This window comes from Ostrinia furnacalis, unplaced genomic scaffold (assembly GCF_004193835.3).
Source record: "Ostrinia furnacalis isolate ACB-3 unplaced genomic scaffold, ASM419383v2 OfSCF7613, whole genome shotgun sequence".
In the NCBI taxonomy this organism is placed as follows: Eukaryota; Metazoa; Arthropoda; class Insecta; order Lepidoptera; family Crambidae; genus Ostrinia; species Ostrinia furnacalis.
The window spans coordinates 337,581-355,872 of record NW_021137852.1 but is presented as its reverse complement, the minus strand read 5'-3'; the positions used below and the strand labels follow the sequence as shown (position 1 = coordinate 355,872).

At 37.6% G+C, this 18,292-nt stretch overlaps 2 protein-coding genes across 4 annotated transcripts; one reads left to right on the top strand and one right to left on the bottom strand.

Annotated features, from left to right (window-relative positions):
- Positions 1 to 4,552: 4,552 nt before the first annotated feature.
- On the top strand, positions 4,553 to 8,273 carry Orc2 (origin recognition complex subunit 2). Its single transcript, XM_028322306.1, has 8 exons — positions 4,553 to 4,765; positions 5,099 to 5,263; positions 5,427 to 5,651; positions 5,768 to 5,856; positions 6,022 to 6,198; positions 6,377 to 6,908; positions 7,306 to 7,539; positions 7,996 to 8,273. The coding sequence occupies exons 1-8, from the start codon at positions 4,714 to 4,716 to the stop codon at positions 8,193 to 8,195; spliced, it is 1,674 nt and encodes a 557-aa protein (XP_028178107.1). The 5' UTR covers positions 4,553 to 4,713; the 3' UTR covers positions 8,196 to 8,273.
- Positions 8,274 to 8,550: 277 nt separating this feature from the next.
- Positions 8,551 to 17,872, bottom strand: Mapmodulin (acidic leucine-rich nuclear phosphoprotein 32 mapmodulin). 3 transcript variants are annotated; one of them, XM_028322308.1, is made up of 7 exons: positions 17,666 to 17,872; positions 15,194 to 15,570; positions 15,000 to 15,079; positions 14,115 to 14,180; positions 13,391 to 13,513; positions 13,005 to 13,052; positions 12,909 to 12,952 (listed from the first exon to the last, which is right to left on the bottom strand). In XM_028322308.1, the coding sequence occupies exons 1-7, from the start codon at positions 17,711 to 17,713 to the stop codon at positions 12,924 to 12,926; spliced, it is 771 nt and encodes a 256-aa protein (XP_028178109.1). In that variant the 5' UTR covers positions 17,714 to 17,872; the 3' UTR covers positions 12,909 to 12,923. The 3 variants fall into 3 exon arrangements, with proteins under 3 accessions (XP_028178108.1, XP_028178109.1, XP_028178110.1); XM_028322307.1 differs by lacking the exons at positions 12,909 to 12,952; positions 13,005 to 13,052 and adding an exon at positions 8,551 to 9,733; XM_028322309.1 differs by lacking the exons at positions 12,909 to 12,952; positions 13,005 to 13,052 and adding an exon at positions 13,178 to 13,200.
- Positions 17,873 to 18,292: the final 420 nt, after the last annotated feature.

Sequence of the window (18,292 nt, the reverse complement as noted above, 5' to 3'; positions counted from 1 at the left end):
AATGCAGTTTTGTATTATGATATTACTCTCGGTGTTTATATTGTTTCCATAGAAATTGATCAGATACATTTTATGAAAGATTTCTTGTTAGGAGTTTAAAAGTAGCACTTTTGAACATTTTGAAGTAGTGTGGTAATTGAATGCAATAAAACTGTAAAGTATGTATCATAGTTTTGTACAAAATTTACAGACAAAGTGAGTACAGGTATCCATAGATGCCACAAATCCTCAAGCCTGATTGTATTGATTGAGTGCATTCTGTACAAAACTGTGTTACATTTAGAAGAAGTAGGTGACTCGAGTGATTGTAATAAGTCTATTGAACTTGTCGGTATTGTATATAGATGAGCTACGATCCCACCATAAAATATTTCTAAGTACTAACTTGTAAGTGGTATCACAACTGACACCATTCGATGTTTATTGTATCTGTAGGTTTTAATTCCAATGGCATATTGTGATTTTCTTTTAAATTTCCATAGTTCTAAAAACACATGCTTTTGTTTTGTTATCGTATGTAGATCACCATAATAATTTAATAAAATTGAAGTGTATTGTTGTCGTTGATTTCGCTTAATCAAATTGTACATTGCGTGTCAAGTAAGTCAACTTTCTACCTTTCATTTATGCTCACTTTCGAAGAACCTCGGTCATTTATTTCGAAATCTTAAATTTTATTTTTGAACTCTATTCTACTTTTAGGTATTACTTTTATGTATTTTACTTTAAATTTTCATTGAAATATTATTATATACGCTTCTCTATATCACTGAAATATACCTAATGAATGATGTAATATCCATTTGTAGGTATTTTATGAATACCCAATGTTAATTAATTAATATACTGTGGCCAATAAATAATATTTAATACCATTTTGTACCCATTTCCCATTTACATAGAGGACAGCTGTTTTGGTGTATTATAGTTACAAAACAATTGTCAAAAATAACTGTGATTTTCGAAATTGTCAGTAAGTTGAGCAAATAAATGAAATGATGTATTATAAGTTTTTTTTTCTATTATCCCAAATGCAGTAAGTATGTAAGATTTCAGGATTACTCAATGCAAGTCGCACGCTTAGTTTTCCATTTTCTTTAACATCGGGGAATTTCTAGAGTAGAGGTAGAGGGCTACATATTATTATAGTTTTCTAGGAGTCCACACCGCCGTTATGTATGACGTCACCATTATATTACGTGCTCCATAACATAGTGTGAAGGCAATTTTTTTAACTGGTCGTACATCCTGTATAACAGTCTAATAAATACCTAACCTATTTATTAATCTTTTTTGGTCTCAACAAAGCCGTGACCACCAAAGAATATATTATGTGACCACTAGTAACGAGTGGGAAAATGACCCGTATTATGCAACCATACTGAGTGACCGTTATGAAACCGTTACATCGCTTTTTTAGAAGCTTTTATATAGGTATTTAAAACTAGCTTTTGCCCGCGGCTTCACCCGCGTGAAATTTAGTTTATCACAGATCGTCATAAATTATAGCCTATATGTTATTCTGGGTTATAAACAATAATACTGTAGTTTCATCAAAATCCGTTCAGTAGTAGTTTTTGCAAGAGTAACAAACATCTAGACATCCAAACTTTCGCATTTATAATTATCCGGATATTAGTAGGTTATCACTAAAGAGTGATTATATTATAGCCTGACCAGGAACATAAAAACCCTCGCCATGTTGCGGAAAATTAATGGTACTAATTTCTTTTAATGGCAACAGTAACTGAAAACTTCATTGACATGTCCCTATGTATTACTTTTCTCTATGGACATGTCACCTTACATGTCAGTCTATTGTTGTCAAAGTGTAAACAAACTTTATATTAAATGTGCGCAATTGATTTTGTGAATTAAATTGCTAAAATATTTTTATAGTCGTGAAAGAAAAGTGGTTCACAATGTGTTAAAGTATTTGTCGAAGAGAAATACTAAGGGTTCGGACAATATTTTCATTGAATAATGTTTCCGACAAAGGTTGTCAAATTGACTGACATGTTTATCGTATAGTACAGTCAACTATGAAAATTAGCTGTGGTTTGTTTTAACTACCTATTTTAAAGTTTTTTGTCACTTTGTAAGTGTTGAATTTTATGGAATTGGGAAAGAAGTACCGAGTTTGAAGCGTTCATGAGCAGACATTGACACTTTTGGGAGTTTACAGATCACTTGATATGACAAAAGAATATAATGCTTTAAAAGGTGGTATGTAAATTTTAAGGATTAAAGAATAAAGATAAAAAAGGCACAAAGGTTTTAAACTTTGTGCCTTTTTCTATTTTGTCATTTTTGTCATTTCTTCAATAATAGATTTTTTTCCAACCGTTCTTGTGATAATATCTTTCTCTAAACTCCAGCCTCGTGCAGGCGAGTATTCGCGTCCATACCAAATAATCTGCAGGTGTAAATCATTCCATATTTCTTTAGGAAACAATCGTTTAGCATCTTTTTCGGTTTGAGTGACATTTTTTCCATTCGAAAGATTCCACCTGTACATCAATCTATGTATATGTGTATCTACAGGAAAAGCGGGAACTCCAAACGCCTGAGACATTACAACACTTGCTGTTTTATGACCAACAGCCGGTAATTCTTCTAATGCTTCAAAACTTTGCGGCACTTCGCCATTGTGTTTTTCAATTAAAATTTCAGACAAACCATGAATTCCTTTAGATTTCATTGGAGATAAACCGCATGGTCGAATAATTTCTTTAATTTCTTCTACAGACATTTTCACCATATCATATGGATTGTCAGCTTTTGCAAACAAAAGAGGAGTAATTTGATTAACGCGAACATCAGTACATTGCGCCGAAAGTAAAACAGCAATTAATAAAGTATAAGGATCTTTGTGATCAAGCGGTACAGGTATGGTAGGGTAGAGTTCTTTTAACGTATTTATAACAAATTGCACGCGGGCTTCTTTATTCATTTCTGTAAATTTAAAGTGTAAAAATAGCGATTTATAACTTATAAGTTATCTTTGTTTTAAATCTAAAATCAACAATCTGAAATCTAAAATAAAAAGATATGACAACATTAAAAGCCGGTGACAATGCACCAAATTTTTCAGGAATAGATCAAGATGGAAAATCGCATAAACTAGCAGATTATGCTGGAAAAAAATTAGTAGTTTTCTTTTATCCAAAAGCAAGTACGCCTGGTTGTACTGCTGAAGCTTGTGATCTGAGAGATAATTTTGAACGTTTTAAAGCTAATAATTATGAGCTTTTGGGTGTAAGTGCTGATAGTCAGAAAGCACAGTTGAAATTTAAAGATAAATATGAATTCCCTTTTCCATTATTAGCAGATGAAGACAAATCAGTAATCAATGCATTTGGAGTTTGGGGACCAAAAAAGTTCATGGGAAGAGAATATGACGGAATTCACAGAACAACCTTCGTAATTAATGAAAAAGGAACTCTGTAGTCAGGAATGGACGAGCTGTGATAATGAGAAATTGAATGTTTACAGATGGACAAACCCTGGACTAAGCGCACGAGGCCGTGCGATAGTCAGGCTGGCCGTGTCGGCGCCGGACACAGATGCTGCAAATGATTATTGATGATTAATAGTACCAATCTTAATATTATGTTATCTGTATAAATCTGTAGAGCGGAAGGTTTGTGATTCCTAAACGTAACACCCGACTGATGCGCAGAAAAAGATAACTGTCATTCAGTTGTGTCATGTCAAGTGTGAGCAGGCGGCTGCGAGGTTATCTTTGAGAGCGTGTTGAGTTTGGTGGAACGTTAAATTGTAGGAAAAGTGATTGTCAACCATCCAAGATATTATCTCCTTGCCCGTTAACCCACGCCAATGGAGATTCCACCCCTAGAGTTCTTTCTGATAGAGACCCAGTGCCTTTAAATTTAATACAGGTACGACTGTACCCAGTGTTGCACTATCAAATGCAATTGACGCGCCTCTATGCCAGGGTTTTTATGTTCCTGTGGGTCTAGACAAAGTGCAAATTATAATCGCAAACCAGTCGAAAAGTGGTCGAAAAGCCCCTTTTTTGTATGGAGTTTTGACGGATTCGATTTTCGATTCGATCAAAAAGTGCGTTTTGTCTAGGGGGGCTGGTCAGGCTATAATTTGTTTCAATCTAACGACAACTTGAGTAACTACCTTGCGATGTTTTAATTCTTCTTTAATGTTTGTGTTCATTATTTGTGAGATCCCGAACAACTCGTTTAATTACTTGGAATGGGTGGTAAATCATTTTCGCTGCCAAGGGTAGATAGAAGTGTGCAAGCGAGCGAGCGGTAGTGCCGGTAGTATAGTCGATACCCACTCCCATACAAGCTTGGAGGGAGACCACCACGTCACGACATCGAAGGCAGATGCATTATATTCGTTTTAAATAGTTATAACTACACCTTTTTGAAAGAAATAACTTTATTGTAACAGTAAGTATTAAATTTAAGTTAGCAACTTATGATTGATTAGCCAATGACCCTGTTGAGTCTGGTAAACGTCTGGCAACACTAAAATTGACAGTTATCATAAACAAGACAGAAGATTGTCAAAATGACAGATCATGACAGATTTCAAAAGTTCCGGTTGCATTGCTTTGATTGAAAACTCGAATTTATTTTCTTTTCTCATTTCTTATTTGCTTCAATTTGTAAAAATATTAACTCCTAGAGACATCAAATAAATACAATAGAATTACTCGGGATACAGAAAATGGACATCGAATACGAGAGTCATTCATCAGCTGAAGAACATGATTGCCCGGGTAAACTAAATGTTTTAGATTCTGAAATCCAATTTAAATTAAAGTTTAATTTGGAATGCTTTAATAAACGATCAACCTTGCTTCACTTGAAATCAAGTACCTAACTGATCATCTTAAGAATAAACCTTTTGTTGCCTTAATACGTGTTAGGGCACTACATAAAAGCGGGTCAGATAATCCAGCGGTGATGCATGCAGCTGTATTGAATTCTATCCCGACTATTGGTCTACATTTAATATTATATTTAATTTCGATTAATTCCGACCCGTTTATGTGTTCAGCACCATTATCTCAAGGTATTTATAATCCGATTCTTTTAATAATTCCCATCAGATGAAAGTCCAGTCAATATACCAACCAGAAGAGGTGTTAGAAACAGAACAAAGCCAAAAAAGTATGGGGACTTCTTAAACCTGTCACCAACTAAAAGAAAAGTACAATCTGATTCACCAAGTTCTGATGAAGATTTTGAAGAAGGATCTACTCAGAAACCAACAGGTTAGTTTATTTATACAGAATTATACATTTTGTTGAATGGTCTAAAATACTATCCCACTTATTAGTAAATAAATAATGCCCAAGGGTTGCTAACTTGCTACTAAAGCTACTACAAAGGTATTTACTTTTTAATTTTCACACATTTTGTCTTTTTCTTTTACAGCTTTGTTTAGCAAAGACGATGTTGAGGGCCAGGACATTTTCAAATTCAAATCTAGACACACCAAACTTGACTTACAGAATAAAGTGAAAGCAGCTATTAGTAATTCACCTAAAGTGACACCACTCAGTACTCCAAGGAGGAAAATGAATGCTGGGTTACTTCATAGCCCTTTGGCAAAGGTATCAGATGCCACTCCGAAGCAAGCTAGAGATTTAATGAGAAAAAGTAAGCATTTTTTATTGATCAAATTAAAAAAATATCAGGAATTTAATTTCACTGTACTGATGTCACTATAGTTTTTAAACAGCCACCAAATCTAATCAGGATAACTTGTTTTACAGGAATTATTCGTGAAGTGGAGAGTGATAGTGAAGACAGTGATTTCTCTGGAAGCAGTAGTGATTTTGTACCTGAAGAAAGTGATAATGATGTAAGTTGTGACTGTCAAATGTAAAAAAGTTTTATAAATGGAAATTCAAATCATACCTATGTCTTTTATAACAATTTTGTGAACTTCTAAGACTACACATCCATTTATTTTCATATTACAGGACTAATTTCTAAGACTACATATTCATTTCTTTTCAAATTACAGGACTCTGATTCTAAATCACATTCAAGCAGTTCAATAGAAGATGATGAAGAGGAAGAACCAAAGAAAGCTGCAACAAAAGTACAAATTACCAAAAACAAAGATGCTAGGTCAAAAGCAAAAGATTCTGAGTACATTGTTACACCAGATAACTATTTCCTTATGAATTCTAGCAAAAAGGTAGTTAACTTGTATTATTACCATGCAAATGATATTGACATAGTTGATTTTGCTAACTATGAATAAAAATTTTCTTTTATAACTTTTTAAACACCAAGATATGAGAAGATTTACTTCAATGATGGCAAAATATAGAAAAAATCATAAGTTTAAACAAATATTTCTTTCGATTTTTCAGATTGCAACTTCAGACCACACATTGGCCAGACTGAAAAATCTAAACCTGGATGAAATGGTTGGTAAAGATATTCAAATGTCAGCGGAACATAAAAACAAAATAAAAGAACTCAACAAATCATATGAACAGCTATTTAACAGATGGCTGTATGTTTTGAGTGAAAACTTTAACATAATTTTCTATGGAATTGGATCCAAACGAGCAATTCTCCAGCAGTTTCAAATGGAAAAGCTGAAAGACTTCCCATGTATTGTTGTGAATGGATTTTTTCCAAGTCTAACAATCAAGAGTATCTTGGAAGCTATTGTAGTAGATCTTTTAGAAAATACACATGTACCTTCCAACTTAGGTGATGTTATAAGTCTAATTGATACTCAACTGAATGAGAATGATATTGAACTGTTTTTGATAGTTCACAATTTAGACGGCGTAATGCTTCGAAATGCTAAAGCTCAAGCAACTTTGTCTAGTTTATCACAAATTAAAAATATTCACACAATTGCTACCATTGATCACATCAATGCTCCTCTATGTAAGTACATAATATAAACTAAAATACCATAAGCCACAATATGTATGTTATATCATCATTCGTTCCTTTGAGCCGAAAGACGTCCACTGCTGGACAAAGGCCTCCCCCAAGGATTTCCACGAAGATCGATCCTGCGCCGCTCTCATCCAGGCACCTCTCGCGACCTTCACCAGATCGTCGGTCCACCTGGGACCTCCCCACGCTACGTCTTCCGGCTCGTGGTCGCCACTCAAGAACTTTCCTGCACCAGCGGCCATCAGCTCTACAAGCTATGTGCCCCGCCCACTGCCACTTGATTTTAGCGATTCTGCGGGCTATGTCAGTCACTCTGGTTCTCCTACGAATCGGTTATATGTTATATCATAAAAATAACTAACATTTTACTGTCTTGTTTCAGTATGGGATCATTCAAAGCTGAGTAAATTCAAATTTACTTGGTGGGATGTCACTACATTCCTGCCCTATACTGAGGAAACTTCTTTCGAGAATTCCATCATGACACAAAGGAGTGGGGCATTGCAGCTGTCGTCCCTAAGAAGTGTTTACCAGTCTCTCACCACCAATGCAAAGGGAATATTCAATATTATTATCAAATACCAGTTGGAGAATCAGAAATTAAGTCACTATCAAGGTAAGTTTTTTGATTGCTTTGATTGAATCTTTTCAAAGATGCTGTATGCTGCATTTGGAATACAGTCGCGCGAGCGTATTCCAAATGCAGCATAGAAGATAACACGCTGGTGTTTCCGTAAACCGCGAGGGGACAGCGATTATAATAGCAGCACGATACGTGCCCTGGGGCCGTTCACCAGCCCTAAGGAGAATTCAGCTGTCGAATACATAGACGCAATATGATGCTCGTGTTTTGTGCATGCGTAACCTCATGGTACTTCTGCATTTTTCCAGGTAGAGCTAAGCAGATTTAGACTAGTGTTTTTGGTACGCCTCACCCTTCCTATAAAACCCATTGGGGTCCATATTCCAAAATGTCATCTTAGTTCTATTATTACAAACTATTATACCAGATCCTCAATTTCATAACATAAAATTAGAATTTAAATTAATTTGTCTATCATTTTTGTTTCAGGTCTTCCTTTCAAAGATCTGTACTCAAAATGTCGAGAGCAATTCCTAGTGAGTTCTGACTTAGCTTTGAGAGCTCAGCTCACTGAATTTTTAGACCACAAGCTTGTGAGAATGAAAAGAAGCTGTGATGGCAGTGAAAATTTGGCTATACCAATCGAAAATACGTTATTACAACAGTTTTTGGAGCAGCAAGACAGTTGACATTGCTATTGCGAGTTGTACACCCACCGAATCTCAAGTTATTTTGAATTGAGAGGAAATAAATGTGTTTTTCTTTTACATGATTTTTTTTATTGGCGAGTCATGTAATAGGACTGATAGGATTGTGTGTAGTGTTATTTTCAATGAAACTAAATAGTTAAGTTTAGCTTTTATTTTACAATCCCAGAAATAAAGTCTTAATAGGATTATATAATATATATCAACAGGACAAGTTGTAAATTACTTAAACTTAATGACTTACATAATATAATAAAATTATTAACTAAAATTCTCTTCAACATATCTGGCACATTCACCATGATGTATCAACCAAACATTTCATTGATATTCTTAGTGCATAAATTGCTCTTTCAAGATTTAAAAAGATTGTAGAAAAATACTCTCTGAACTCATCGGACATCAAAAATTGATCTAATTATGCATTCGGTTAATGTTTATTTACTACGCCCTTTGGAATTTTATTTGAAACGCTGATCAACATTATCAGTTATCATTAGTGAGATTACGAAATGTATAAAAAAATAATTATCTTATAAACATAATATAGATGATTGTTCACATTGAACAGAAACAAATAATGCTGGAAAAGCTATCTGCTAAAATTTGCAATACAGATTGAAAAAAATAAGATATCAGGTATCTTATAAATAAATAAACACATAATACGTAGACTGTATCAATTTTAGATATGTTAAAAACAAAACAATATTTATTAGTAAAGTTAATATCAAAGTGTTGCCTAAAGCGGCATAATTTTTTCATTTATCTCACTTGTACTTTTGGAAATAAAATAATGGACTAAGTCATTAACAATTTTATATGTGAAAATTGACCTTAGTGTCCATTGTGGTGTATGTCTTTATCAGTCTAAATTGGTCATCATTAACAGGCGGAGCCCACTTCAGGATTGTTGTAATATATTCCAAGGGCATGAAATAATTTTGTTTACCCTATTTAATTTATGTTCCTTCCACTTACAGCTAACTAATATAATTCATTGAAATTGTAGGTTTAAGAATGAGAGCTATTTTAATCCTAAAATCATGCACTTCCATTCCAATGATTCATTTAAAATTAAGCATGTCAATAGAATAAAAAATGATTATTACATAAACAATTTAATTGAAACATTAACTTGTCGGACAACAAACTACAGATTCCACACAATAGACATCAACATTCAAAGATAGAAAACATTTCATTTTAAATCGTTTCTTGTCCGCAGACACGTTAACACTAGGGTGAAAGCGAGTTAACCTAGCCTCGTTCGGTGACGGAATCAATCTCACAAATGACAACTAGTCTAAGGGATGACTGCAACGTAACGCGATGTGTTGTGGCGACGGCCGCCGGTACAGGCCCAGGTTTATTGTCCGATGCATCGGAGCGCTGTACACTTACAAACTAGTAAGATAACTCCGCTTAAGGCAACACTCAATTCTCGTCGTCGTCCTCGTGTTTCCGCTTTTTACCCCGAGTGCTTTCCTCGGGCTCGCCGTCTGCATTCTCGTCACCGTCTGCAAGCCGACAACGAGTTCATTTTCTACTCATAAATGGAACAGAGATAAAGAGAGAGAAAGTAGATTTCTAAAGAATGCTGCAAAATAGTCTGTAACAAGTGGTCAGAGTTAATGAGCCAACATTGGTGTATGAGTCATGTTTAGACCTCTTTAGCTTTGGTCATAAATTCCTGGGGATCAGGATCTGTGTACCAAAGATCTGGCTTTTGAAAATGATTGGCGAGACCCCGCGAGGTGAAATCATTTCATCAGCTGCGGCGATGTGTTGGTTTTGCGTCACGTATATACTTCTAAAAGGTCTTGATGCTTGCGATTGTGGCTATTAAAAGCGATCATTTCACGATTTGTAACGTATGTGTTATGCTCAAAGACCGAAAACGCTCATTGTACCAAAATATACACAACGCGTTGTGGTCACAGTAAAACATCGACATCGCAAAATTCGTGTTATGGCTATGAAAACGATGCGTGCGCGGTGCGTTGTGGTAATCACAGAAAGACCACAATGACATAGCGAAATTCATGTCTAAAACCATCTTCTACTAGTGAACTTTCGCAAATCATCATTTCAATAAGTCCTCGCTTGCTGAGTCGCGGCACAAAATAGTCGCGGTGTTGATGTAATAACTCGATACTTATTGTTCGTTGTTAGTGGACTACAGTTAAGTAGTGCAGTGCCGTACCTAGGACAGTTGAGCGGTGCCCAGGCACAGAGAATACAGATCAGCTAGCTAGAGATTAGACATTAGCTTAGATAGCTAGTATGGAAGCTTGCACCAGTCGTATAAAAGGCGAGTAACAGCTCTGGTGGACTATACACATAAGGTCGCTGACTGACCAAACTCAACTATTTTAGGCGCTATTGTTAGTACTTAGTGGACTGTGGACTATAACCAAAAGGTCACTGACGTTGCGCCTTGCTGTTGTGCTCGTTCTCGGCGTCGTTCTCGCCGTCATCTACACTCGACAGCAAATAAATCGCACCACCCGCGACAAGCACTTTCAAACGTATGCATCCCCACTTCACACCAATATTGGTACCATTCAAAAGCCTAGTTCTAAACTTCATTTCATTATAGGAAAGGTTTTTACCCCAAAAATGTTTCTTTAGAAGGATCCAGTCACTTCTTCAAAAAATAGATAGTTACACTTGAGCCAACTATTATGGCTATAAAACTGTTAAGTTGGGATTAATCGCTATCCATCTGTTAAACAGGACACGTGTGATCATTATTTGGTTTTATAACCATAAAATTTGGTCTAATTGATCCCAGAGGTGAGCCCAAAGTGAGGTCTTTTTTCAAGTCACATTTATGGTATATGTTAATCATTTATTAAGAAATTAAATGTGTTTTTCTTTAAGGATATTTATTGGGCTTTCAAATAACACCAATATTGTTGGGGCACCATTATTGTGTCAAAAGAAAATCTTTAAAGTTCGCGTCGCGGGTGGTGCGATTTATTTGCTGTCGAGTGTATGTCGTCCTCGTCCGACACGTCACTGCCGTCAACCATCGGCCACCTAATGTAAAGCAGCAATATGCATTATAGTCCAAGGGCCACTGACCTTGCGCCTTGCTGTTGTGCTCGTTCTCTCCCTCGTCCTCCTCGTCGTCGACGTCGTCCTCGTCGCTGCCGTCAACCATCGGTCAAGTCGCTGCCGTCAACCGTCGACCACCTAATGTAAAGCAGCAATATGCATTATAGTCCAAGGGCCACTGACCTTGCGCCTTGCTGTTGTGCTCGTTCTCGGCGTCGTTCTCGCCGTAATCTATGTCGTCCTCGTCCGACAAGTCGCTGCCGTCAACCATCGGCCACCTAATTTAAAGCAGCAATACGCATTATAGTCCAAGGGCCACTGACCTTGCGCCTTGCTGTTGTGCTCGTTCTCGGCGTCGTTCTCGCCGTAATCTATGTCGTCCTCGTCCGACAAGTCGCTGCCGTCAACCGTCGACCACCTAATGTAAAGCAGCAATATGCATAATAGTCCAAGGATCACTGACGTTGCGCCTTGCTGTTGTGCTCGTTCTCGGCGTCGTCCTCCTCGTCGGATACGCGCTGACGTCAAACATCATGCGCCTTGCTGTTGCGCCTATTGCGACCGTCGAACATTAAACGCGGTAGCGTCCTGCTATGTGAAGACATCCGAAGCAAATGACCTAATAGACCAATCAAAGGGTCACTGACCTTGCGCCTTGCTGTGTTGTGCTCGTTCTCGCCCTCGTCGGACACGTCGCTGCCGTCAACCATCGGTCAAGTCGCTGCCGTCAACCGTCGGTCAAGTCGCTGCCGTCAACCGTCGACCACCTAATGTGAAGCAGCAATATGCATTATAGTCCAAGGGCCACTGACCTTGCGCCTTGCTGTTGTGCTCGTTCTCGGCGTCGTTCTCGCCCTCGTCCTCCTCGTCGGATACGCGCTGACGTCAACCATCATGCGCCTTGCTGTTGCGCCTATTGCGACCGTCGAACATTAAACGCGGTAGCGCCCTGTTATGTGAAGACATCCGAAGCAAATGACCTAATAGACCAGTCAAAGGGTCACTGACCTTGTGCCTTGCTGTTGTGCTCGTTCTCGGCGTCGTTCTCGCCCTCGTCCTCCTCGTCGTCGACGTCGTCCTCGTCGGACACGTCGCTGCCGTCAACCATCGGTCAAGTCGCTGCCGTCAACCATCGGTCAAGTCGCTGCCGTCAACCGTCGACCACCTAATGTAAAGCAGCAATATGCATTATAGTCCAAGGGCCACTGACCTTGCGCCTTGCTGTTGTGCTCGTTCTCGGCCTCGTCCTCCTCGTCGGATACGCGCTGACGTCAACCATCATGCGCCTTGCTGTTGCGCCTATTGCGACCGTCGAACATTAAACGCGGTAGCGTCCTGCTATGTGAAGACATCCGAAGCAAATGACCTAATAGACCAGTCAAAGGGTCACTGACCTTGCGCCTTGCTGTTGTGCTCGTTCTCGGCGTCGTTCTCGCCCTCGTCCTCCTCGTCGTCGACGTCGTCCTCGTCGGACACGTCGCTGCCGTCAACCATCGGTCAAGTCGCTGCCGTCAACCATCGGTCAAGTCGCTGCCGTCAACCATCGGTCAAGTCGCTGCCGTCAACCATCGGTCAAGTCGCTGCCGTCAACCATCGGTCAAGTCGCTGCCGTCAACCATCGGTCAAGTCGCTGCCGTCAACCATCGGTCAAGTCGCTGCCGTCAACCGTCGACCACCTAAGTCCTAATGTAAAGCAGCAATATGCATAATAGTCCAAGGATCACTGACCTTGCGCCTTGCTGTTGTGCTCGTTCTCGGCGTCGTTCTCGCCCTCGTCCTCCTCGTCGGATACGCGCTGACGTCAACCATCATGCGCCTTGCTGTTGCGCCTATTGCGACCGTCCAACATTAAACGCGGTAGCGTCCTGCTATGTGAAGACATCCGAAGCAAATGACCTAATAGACCAGTCAAAGGGTCACTGACCTTGCGCCTTGCTGTTGTGCTCGTTCTCGGCGTCGTCCTCCTCGTCGTCGACGTCGTCCTCGTCGGACACGTCGCTGCCGTCAACCACCGGTCAAGTCGCTGCCGTCAACCATCGGTCAAGTCGCTGCCGTCAACCGTCGACCACCTAATGTAAAGCAGCAATATGCATTATAGTCCAAGGGTCACTGACCTTGCGCCTTGCTGTTGTGCTCGTTCTCGGCGTCGTTCTCGCCCTCGTCCTCCTCGTCGTCGACGTCGTCCTCGTCGGACACGTCGCTGCCGTCGAACATCGAACCGGCGGAGCTCTCCTCAACTAGAAAGATTGATAAATTGATTTGAAAAATCTATGTTACTGGAGTTATAGTTTGCACTTTGCAGAGTGCTTAGGACTTTATGTATGCGATTCTGTTGCAAGTTGGGAATTTGATTTTTTTTTGTTTTTGAGCCATCGCCAATGAAGATAATAATGACTGTGCTAGAGAAGAAACTAATGAAGCTATTAGTTTTTTCATAAGACGATAAGGGGGTTATTTCCGCAGCGAAACAATAATGTTTTATCAAAAAAACCACCCAGCACACCCAGATTCGAATTTTCCTGAAATCCTACTTTGGAGTCCAAGTGAGGTACTATCGGCAACAGTGTTAACTGCCCATTGCCAGTCATGTCATCTCGTTCTCGCGAGAGCAAAAACGGAAATGGATAGTTAACAGTGTGGCCGTGTGTACATTTGCGGTTCTAAGGAAATCTCCATTCTCCAAATAAGAGATTCAATCTTATTTATTTATAATGATTAATGCAATTAGAAGTTAAAATATTACATTGTTTCCTGAACTTCCTGTCATGATAGAATAAAGTCAGTATTTCAGACAATATGGCAGAGTTCAATGGCTGAAATAAATAAATAAGTTCTTACCAAGATTATCATTGTAGACGGCACTGAGTGAAATGTCTTCATCTTCCTCATCCTCAACATCAGAACCTGAAAAGAAAGATATAACAAGCATAAGGACTTTTGTTTATCAGTTTCTCAACAGAGTAGTTGCCCCCATTGCTTAGACTTCACTCAATTGACTTCAATTGTTAAGTACACACCTGAATAGTCTCAAAAACAGTATGGGGTATATTCAGAGATTAGAGAGGGACAGTTACGTTTTGTAAATGTGTACATACACACCTAAAATTCTTATCAGTATTTTTATTTAGGTCAATACTAAGTTAATGACATTGTTACACTGTCAGTACAATCTTTTGTGGGTAATCATCAGTTAACAAACACATAACAAGCATCAGAAAAAATGCGATGCTTACGTCTCATGAGATAACCCATGTGGAATAGTAGCCCATACACACTGTATAATACCATTGGGAAGGTGGTTCTGTCCTCCGCTGGTCTTTCCGTTATGCTATCGTCATCTATCACCAGTGAACCCAAATCTATGTCCAAATCTGTAACGCAGTATAAAATTTGGAAGACCCAATGGTGTTATACAAGCTATAGTAAAGCTACTACAGACAAGAGAGCAAGCTATGGAATGATGTTGGTTTTTATGATACATAAATCTTATTTTACCAATGTTTTTATGACACACAAGTTCTATTTACCAAATTAATTAATGGAGTTTAGAATTTTTTATGATTATATTTCTTCGATTAAAAAAATAATAAAATTAAATCAGATACAGCTAGGAGTATTTTGCAGTCAAATAATTCAATGTTGCAGACATTTAAAGTAATTTGTGGCTGCCAGCAGTACCAAGACCATTTTATCAGTAGACAGAATTTCCTTATTAATACTTACTCTCTTCGTCACTATCATTGTTTCCATTCAATTCGTCTTCTTCTTCACTGTCCTCAACTTCACCATCGTCTTTGTCAAATCTGGAATGATAAAATATAAATACATTCATAAAAATAGTCACAGAAAGTATCAAGGGGATTAATGTTATTCTTATTATTGTATTTAAGTAGGTATGTGTTATGATATGAACTTACCCATCCAAATATTTTAATGATGGGTGTAAACCGAACACCTTACTCCTGTAGTCGTCGATACCTGTGACTTCATTGTTGAAAAGATCAAGATTCTTCAGATACTCAAACTCTTCCAGGGGTTTCAGTGTTTCTAAATCTTTGATTTTGTTCCCCGATAGATTCAGGTGTGTCAACTTCTTGCAGCCATTGAGGAAATTGAGGCCATTGGATATTCTGTTGTCAGAGAGTTCCAGCTTCCTGAGTTTTGGAAGTGTTGGGAAACCTTTGAGGGTTGTGAGTCCAACATTATTCAGGCTTAGTATTTCCAAGTTGGTGTACTCATCTGTGAGACCGATGATGTTGGTGCTTCTACAGTTGTCCAGATTCAACTCTTTCACCTGAAATAGAAGCATTTTTTGGATTTTAGAAAATGGAGCATTGCTACATGGGTTTACATGCTGTTGAGTATTTATAAGAATATCAAAATTGTTATGTTTTTGGTTTATTATTCCTTCAACAAGGTAATACAGTTGTCCAGATTCAACTCTTTCACCTGAAATAGAAGCATTTTTTGGATTTTAGAAAATGGAGCATTGCTACATGGGTTTACATGCTGTTGAGTATTTATAAGAATATCAAAATTATTATGTTTTTGGTTTATTATTCCTTCAACAAGGTAATACAGTTGTCCAGATTCAACTCTTTCACCTGAAATAGAAGCATTTTTGGATTTTAGAAAATGAAGCATTGCTACATGGGTTTACATGCTGTTGCGTTTTTATAAGAATATCAAAATTATTGTTTTTGGGTTATCATTCCATCAACAAGGTAATATTAATAATAATTACAGGACTAAGTGAAACAGTCAAAAAGCTCAAACTTCAAATTCATGTACTTAAAATATGATTCCTCTTAAGATTGATATAATTAAAATTCTAAAAATTAATTTATGCATCTAGTCAACTACTTAGCTATAACGCCGTTTCGTAATATGGGGCTTAAATGCTGATCCTAATACATTATAGTGTCAATAAATTATTGCTTTAGTTAAATACAGTAGGTAGGTCATAGGTAGTTGTTGAGACTTGTGATGTGATAATCCTACAGCATGGACTTATCATAGCTAGAGTAGGTACATAATAAAGTAGGTAGGTACGTATTTATACCTACATAACAACAGTGTTTCGAGCATGTTTCCAGAACATACAAAGACCTGTATACGTCGGGTTTTGAAAGTGGATTAAATATATAAAAATATGGTAGGATTTTACGACGAAAAAGGGCTCGAATTGGTAAAGAATTTCGATTAATTGATAAAATAAGTATTGAAACTGGCTTGATGGTTATTTTTATTGATAGTAGAGCGAGAAACGTCAAAATGGTGTGAGTTGTCAAAGCGACTGGCGCAGTTGCTAAAATCTGAGAAATGAGTGTCTTTTTTCGAGAAATATTGATTGAAATATCAATGGGATGTGTTCGTGAAGCTATTTATACCACAATATGTTATTTATGTGTTGTATTTTGCGTATAGAGTTGAAATCGTTTTCGTTTTGCAATGGCGGATGACACGAATCATCGCGACGCAATAAAAATGGCCGCTGTATGTATTGGTAAGGCGTGCGTCAATGACTGCAGACAAAAATGTGCTAATAGAATGAGATAAACTCTTCAAAAAGCTATCTACATAAAAATCTTATGTCTTAATTAAATTCATTGATCTAACGCACTTCAATCGTAGTTAATGCGGATAAAATAACAAGTCGAGTGAAAGGGCGCGAAATTATGCCGAACACCTAGTTAGTTTAGAATAGAAACCCTTGCGGTAGCAATGTGGATATAATTAAATGAACTGTATAGATTTATTGTAATGTTGTTCACGCTTAATTTAGAGAAGATAGATACGATAAATTGGCTTCACAAAAATGTATTGACATTGACAAGCCATAATCAATGAGCCCTATTTTTTAAATGCAATAGGGTTTCGGTGATGATTACTACTTTAATTTCACATTATGAAGTGATATCAATAGAATTCAGACAATTTAATTTACTGTTTTACAGATTAGGATCATAAATAGGTCTAATCCACGTAAATTCGTACGTTTCGACACTTAACCTCAATATGTGAATATTTACAAAAGAAATGATTCCACCTGCTAAAGAACCTCACATTGAGTGTTCTCTGATTATGGATCATAAGCTTAAACTAGTAGTATTATCAGAACTTTACAAATATGTAAAAGACATCTGTAATAAATATGTGCACATGAATGAAACGTAACAGTCGGTAATGGCCAATTTTCTGTATACAATAGCGCCACATATCCAATTAGGAAATGGATTTACATACTTGATTCACGAAATATCATGAACAACCCACAAAAACAACCATCTATTGAAAGTATTCCCATTTTTTACGTATTACATCTATGTACCTGACGAAATACGTATCGACAAAACATTCCAATTTATCGGAAAATAGAGAATAATTACCTGTGAAGGATTCCTTCCTCTTAGCTCCAAGGCGACCCTCTTTTCCATCTTGTGGATTTTGGTATTTTACACTTTATTTCACTTCTCAAACGCTTTTACAATATTTCCCAAGGAACTATTCACTAAGCTTGGGTTTCAAAACAGAAGGAAACTATAGATACACGAGTGACGTCGCGCTTGTGGCGCTGTCTGGTGGCAAAATATGGCAACCGGAAGTACAGTCATTGAGTGTCCTAATATCTCAAAAGATAACATTTGAAACCATAAATTAATAGTAAATTCTATAAATTGGTATAAATAATTCAAAAATAAATTTTAAACTATAGTTTTTAGTTTATTTACTCCTTTAAATTAAGTTTGGGTCACTTTTATCAGACCCTCTTATGGTTGTGTTGGCAGTATTACGCAGTTGGCAGCTTTGACCGCTACTTGGCGGGATTTATAAACAAATTGTGTTCCTGGTATTGTGGCAAGTAGGTAGAGCAAGTGCCCAGGACGTGGACCCAGGAATATTTTAGCAAAGTTTTCAGAATAATGAATTGAACGTTTAGATATTATTTTACTTCATCGGTTTTACAAATCAAACTACTGTTTTACCACGTTGAGTTAAAAAATGTTTTCCAAAAT

Coding starts and splice junctions, on each gene's coding strand:
- Orc2 (XM_028322306.1), top strand. CDS start 4,714: ATGGACATCGAATACGAGAGTCATTCATCAGCTGAAGAACATGATTGC. Junction 5,652..5,767: donor TAGAGATTTAATGAGAAAAA/GTAAGCATTTTT, acceptor CTTGTTTTACAG/GAATTATTCGTGAAGTGGAG. Junction 6,199..6,376: donor TTATGAATTCTAGCAAAAAG/GTAGTTAACTTG, acceptor TCGATTTTTCAG/ATTGCAACTTCAGACCACAC.
- Mapmodulin (XM_028322307.1), bottom strand. CDS start 17,713: ATGGAAAAGAGGGTCGCCTTGGAGCTAAGAGGAAGGAATCCTTCACAG. Junction 15,080..15,193: donor TCATTAAAATATTTGGATGG/GTAAGTTCATAT, acceptor TTATCATTCCAG/ATTTGACAAAGACGATGGTG. Junction 14,181..14,999: donor CAATGATAGTGACGAAGAGA/GTAAGTATTAAT, acceptor CTTTCTTTTCAG/GTTCTGATGTTGAGGATGAG.